General features: G+C 44.3%; 2 protein-coding genes across 4 annotated transcripts in view; one reads left to right on the top strand and one right to left on the bottom strand.

Annotated features, from left to right (window-relative positions):
• The window catches only part of zgc:110366 (uncharacterized protein LOC550476 homolog), a 6,343-nt gene extending 3,661 nt beyond the window's left edge, over positions 1 to 2,682 (top strand). Inside the window, exons 2-8 of one of the 3 annotated variants that reach the window (XM_047815520.1) lie at positions 833 to 1,081; positions 1,152 to 1,253; positions 1,332 to 1,423; positions 1,509 to 1,691; positions 1,835 to 1,894; positions 2,100 to 2,205; positions 2,337 to 2,682. In XM_047815520.1, the coding sequence (XP_047671476.1) occupies positions 833 to 1,081; positions 1,152 to 1,253; positions 1,332 to 1,423; positions 1,509 to 1,691; positions 1,835 to 1,894; positions 2,100 to 2,195 (782 nt within the window). In that variant the 3' untranslated portion in view covers positions 2,196 to 2,205; positions 2,337 to 2,682. The remainder of the gene's footprint in view (positions 1 to 832; positions 1,082 to 1,151; positions 1,254 to 1,331; positions 1,424 to 1,508; positions 1,692 to 1,834; positions 1,895 to 2,099; positions 2,206 to 2,336) is intronic. The other 2 variants (XM_027148604.2, XM_047815521.1) reach the window with 2 other exon arrangements.
• Position 2,683: 1 nt separating this feature from the next.
• Positions 2,684 to 5,000, bottom strand: part of rc3h1b (ring finger and CCCH-type domains 1b) — a 13,611-nt gene continuing 11,294 nt past the window's right edge. The window contains exon 18 of the mRNA XM_027148587.2: positions 2,684 to 5,000. This exon is cut by the window's right edge and continues 1,139 nt beyond it. The gene's annotated coding sequence lies outside the window, so the exon portion shown is untranslated.

Raw genomic sequence — 5,000 nt, 5'->3', positions numbered from 1 at the left:
GTGAGAGAGAGAGAGAGAGAGCGAGACAGACAGGTGTGTGTGTGTGTGTGAGAGAGAGAGAGCGAGACGGACAGGTGTGTGTGTGTGTGAGAGAGAGAGAGAGAGCGAGACGGACAGGTGTGTGTGTGTGTGTGTGTGTGTGTGTGTGTGTGTGTGTGAGAGAGAGAGAGAGAGAGCGAGACGGACAGGTGTGTGTGTGTGTGAGAGAGAGAGAGAGAGCGAGACGGACAGGTGTGTGTGTGTGTGTGTGTGTTTGTTGCCTTTTTGGACCCCTTTATCATGTGTAATGTTGCTCCCATATAAAACAGTTCAGCACAAGCCCAGACATGTTTAGGGACATGATTGAGGACAATGTCCTGTCCAGAGACGAGCTGTTTCGTGTTGAGGGTTTGTTCAAACCGACCATCGAAAATACCCTCTCTAATGAATGTTTTTTTTTTTTCATTGGTTGTTGCGTTAAATCTTACACGTATATAATAGTGCTATTCTCTGATTGGCTGTTGTGTAGCCTCTTTTTTTTTTTTGATTGACTAAGAACTCCAGGGGAGACGCGCTTGATTCCTGCCCGGTTCCATAGAGACAGCGGAGCGGACTGATACGCTTTCGGTGCTGTGGCTTATTAAATATATGATAAATAGTCCAAAAAGTTTTTCTGTGTGAGAAATACAATGTGTGGGAGGAGAGCATGATAAAAGACCCAAATGCGTGACTGTCACTCACAATGCGTGACACTTGACAGCCCTGCTGGAGACTCCTTACTTATATACTCACCATATCATAACCCTAAATAAGACTGTTTTTTTTTAAACCCTTTTTAATTGCACCTACCCAGGAACATCACACAATGGTGGCTACTCTCACGATGCCGTCGTCTACGCTCTCCGACAGTGCGGCGTCAGGCACATAGACACGGCGAAAAGATACGGCTGTGAAGAAGCCTTGTCCAAGTCCATCACGGAGAGCCGAGTCCCACGCGACGAGCTGTGGATCACAACCAAGCTGTGGCCAATGGATTATGGGTATCAGAGTGCCAAGGAAGCCTGTCGGGCCTCGTGTGCCCGACTCGCGGTTGAGTATTTAGGTATGAGTGGCTTCGTTCCTTGTGGCTGTTAACTCGTCTGAGACTGCGGCGTAACAACTCTCACTTACAGATCTTTATCTGATGCACTGGCCTGACTGCGGAGTCCCGGGCCGCTCCAACAGGGAAGTCCGTGCCGAGACGTGGAGAGCTCTGGAGGAGATGTACGACGAAGGTGTGGATTTGTAGGTGAACGGGTGGCGTGCGGTGGCTCCGTTTCTCCGCTGACGTGAATGTTTTCCTGTTGTCACAGGATTGTGCCGTTCCATCGGCGTGAGCAACTTCCTGATCAGACATCTGGAGGAAATGAAAGAAGATGCCGGCGTGATGCCTCACGTCAACCAGGTAGGAGTCAGATGGACAAGAGGACCATTTAACTCTGGTGTCTTTGGAATGATGAGAACCTACAGAGTGCTTGATATTTTTGCAGGTGGAGTTCCATCCGTTTCAGCAGCCGTGGCAGCTGGTGGACTTTTGCCGCAGCGAAGGCGTAGCGTTCGGCGGATACTGTCCTCTAGCTAAGGGACAAGCGCTCGATCATCCAGTCATCGTGGAACTGGCGCAGAAGTACGGACGCAGTGCTTCACAGATCTGCATCCGCTGGAGCATTCAGGTACGAGACCGAGTCATGACTGAGCAGGTACCTAAAGTTAAGTTCATCATATAAAATTCACGTTTGTCGTCGATGGTAATTGGTACAAACTGAATGAACCGCACTACACCTTGTCATCAATTCCCTGTCTTTTTGTTCGGCAGAATCAGATCATTACCATCCCAAAGTCCACCAAACCGGACCGGATTCTTGAAAACTGCCAGGTAAGATCTCAGTTCTGCAGTTTTTCAGGCTGAATGTGGCACTTCCTTCGTCACCTTTGTCTTCCTCACCCTCCTTAACGTTTGGTAGATGGTATGCTTTTATAGGCCAGAGGAATCGACTTAAACACAGAATTAACTTTTACCACATCGAAAATAACTGTCGAACAGAACAAATGACAAATAAATACTGCCTCTGCATGCACAGGTGTTTGGGTTCCAGCTGGAAGACATCGACATGGCTGCCATGCACGCTTTGCATGATGGGAGACACGTGAGCTGGGACCCAACCCATGTGGAGTGAGCACATGCTGGTGTGTGTGTGTGTGTGTGTGTAATCAGTATTTCACTTTGAGCACCACAGCAGCCTTTTATGTCTCAAACCAGAGGCACAGACAAGACCTTGCAGAACCGACACCGTCGTTTTCTCTCTCTTTCTTTACAGGTCTTCGATTTCACTCTTTCCGAAGAGGACATGCAGAGCGTCGGTCGATTACATGCCGACAAAAAACTCGTTCAACTCAGCTACCCTCTATGGAACAGATGACAGATCGTATTATATTTACACCACCTCTAGTTTAATTTTGTTTGAGAAACCACCACGGAGGAACTTTTCTAGAAGCCTAATAAGGGAAGATTTCTCCCTAAGGAACCAGGCTTAAGGACTATGCTGGGTCTGTTGGATCTTCTCCAGAAACGTGTGTTTGTGTTTCAGAATAAAAAATTAAAAAAAAGAGGCAACACTAAGCAAAGCAGATAACCGAATAAATACAGAAAGAGATCTGCACAGACTCGAGTGTCAATATCGTTTAATCCGTCCTTTTGTTTATAATCACCGTCGCCGTACACAAGTTTGTGTTTGTTTGGTTTTTATTTGTGTGGTTTTTTTTTTTAAATATCACAAGGGTTGTTTTTTTTTTGCCTTCCTCGAAATATCCAGTTTCACCTCTTGGAACCAAAAAAAAAAAAACAAAAGAAAAAAAACAAACAAAAAAAAGCAGATTGTATTGTACAAAAAATGCAAACCCATTTTCACACAGTGAATTTGTTTTACAAAGTCATAACATGGCGTAATAATGACTACATCCACATTGGAGTAAGATGGTTCGAAACATTCCTTAATGGAGTATAATCTAGTTTATATATATTTGTGTATATATATATATAAAAACCTTTCCTTGTTTGAAATCAAGCCTGTACCTTAAATTAAGAGGTTTGTTTTTCTTTTCCGTTAATTTTGAAACAAGACTTGTTCATAGAAACTTAATTGTTTTAATAATAAAAAAAAAAAACAGTAGCCCCACCCAATTAAAATAATAGACACAGCAATAACAGTGTTAAGGTTTAAAGGAGAAAGAAAAGAAGAAAAAAAAATAAACGACTAAACCACGAGTTTATTCGCCTTTATGGTTCAAACGAGTGCTACAGGTCCGCACAAAACAGACACGATCCGCATAGAGAAATGAATATCATCCATTAGGAACAGGCCTGCTCGCAAAGATCGCCACGTTTCACACTGTGACTCCTCTGCTCCAGGAAAAAAACAATAATATATATGTATATATATATATATAATAATAATCATGCACAAAACTTTCTCTCTTATATAAACGAGTCACTTGGTGCCACTTAAGGTTTTTAGTGGCTGGATACGAACATGATTTTATCTGTAAAAAGCACAGAAATGGGGGGGGGCAATAGGGAAAAGAAAAAGAAGAAAAAAAAAAGAAGCGACAGCAACGAACTCCGTGAGATCGCTGATTAAAAAAGGTACGCGAGGGGGGAGAAAGGGGGGACGACGAGGACACCCCACAAACTTTGGTGCAGTCGTGTACTGAGGAAGCTTAAATACTTCTAGTACATTCCTGCAGGATCTGAATAACACAAGCTGTGGTGAGGTGAACGTTTTCCCTCTCTGGCTTTGTTTCTCTGTTAATAACAGACACAGTACTGCATATTGAAATACTTCATCAATACTGGTGTAAAAGTTTGCCCTTCTGGGACGTTTAAGTTTGACCGATTGGGTTAAGAAAAAAACAAAAACATCAGAACGTTACGGCGATCTGGATTCGGAGACCCCGACATCAACTGGTGATTTCTACAGCGTTTAGAGGATAGTGCTGTCTGTCCTCTTCCACATACATCAGCTTAAACCAGCTCACAATTGGCTGGCACATGGGCGAGCACAGCCGAAAGTTAACCTACTGGCTCTGGTGTATTCGAGCTCACGGCGAAAGCGCTGCTCAAACCAAACGACGGCGGAAAAGGCAAACTGCGTCCGAGGAAAAAAAAAAAAAAGGTTCAGCGGATCGGATTTGGTTTGTTCTTAATTCTTAGCGACATTGGCACCAGTGTGGATGTAAAAAGCACGAGCGGTTGTTAGGCTTCCAGACGGGACTGCGGTGAGCCAGATTCTACACGTACGTCTCTGTACGGCTACGCGGCTCAAGTCCGATCTTGACGCTTGCTTGGGAAAAGGGTGCGTGCTCTTCTCGAGCAAAAATCAAAACGAAAAGAAAAGAAAAATAAACAACCACCCAATAAATCATTAATGTAACAGTAATCGTAACTACAGCACGAAATAATCAAGACAGAAAAAACTTTTTTTTTTCTTTCGTTTTTTTTAAACACGTTAAGAGGTTGCACCCAAAATTGGAGCTTAATATCATAGTCGGTCTCAAGAGACTAGAAGGAAATGTTGCACGTGAAGAATGTCATCACTATAGGAAGACTTCAGAGCATGTCCGTGTCTTGATCCGGTTTCAGGGGCATCGTTATCTGTTGGTTATGATTAATGTGCGTAAAAACACACGGTTACGTAGAAGCGAGGCGATCGGCTCGACCGGACGTCGCGGTGGGAGATCGGTTTGAAAACAAACGGGCGTCGTTGCGAGGAGCTCGATTCCACGTCTGATCTCGTTTCGTCTGTCTGAAGAATCAGACGATCGACAAGGGTTCGTTGTTACACCGTCCTCGGTACGTATCGGTACATTTCGAGCACCGCGGCGTTCGTTGCTTGTTCCTGTGCAGCAGCTAACCTGAATGGGTGAACGTGACCAGAATACATACGCTAAGCAACTTCACAGAAGTCAGGGAGAATTGACGGGAA

The sequence above is a fragment of the Tachysurus fulvidraco genome, chromosome 1 (assembly GCF_022655615.1).
Source record: "Tachysurus fulvidraco isolate hzauxx_2018 chromosome 1, HZAU_PFXX_2.0, whole genome shotgun sequence".
NCBI classification, from domain to species: Eukaryota; Metazoa; Chordata; class Actinopteri; order Siluriformes; family Bagridae; genus Tachysurus; species Tachysurus fulvidraco.
The sequence above is the reverse complement of the archived record's forward strand: the minus strand, read 5'-3'. Positions and strand labels throughout refer to the sequence as shown.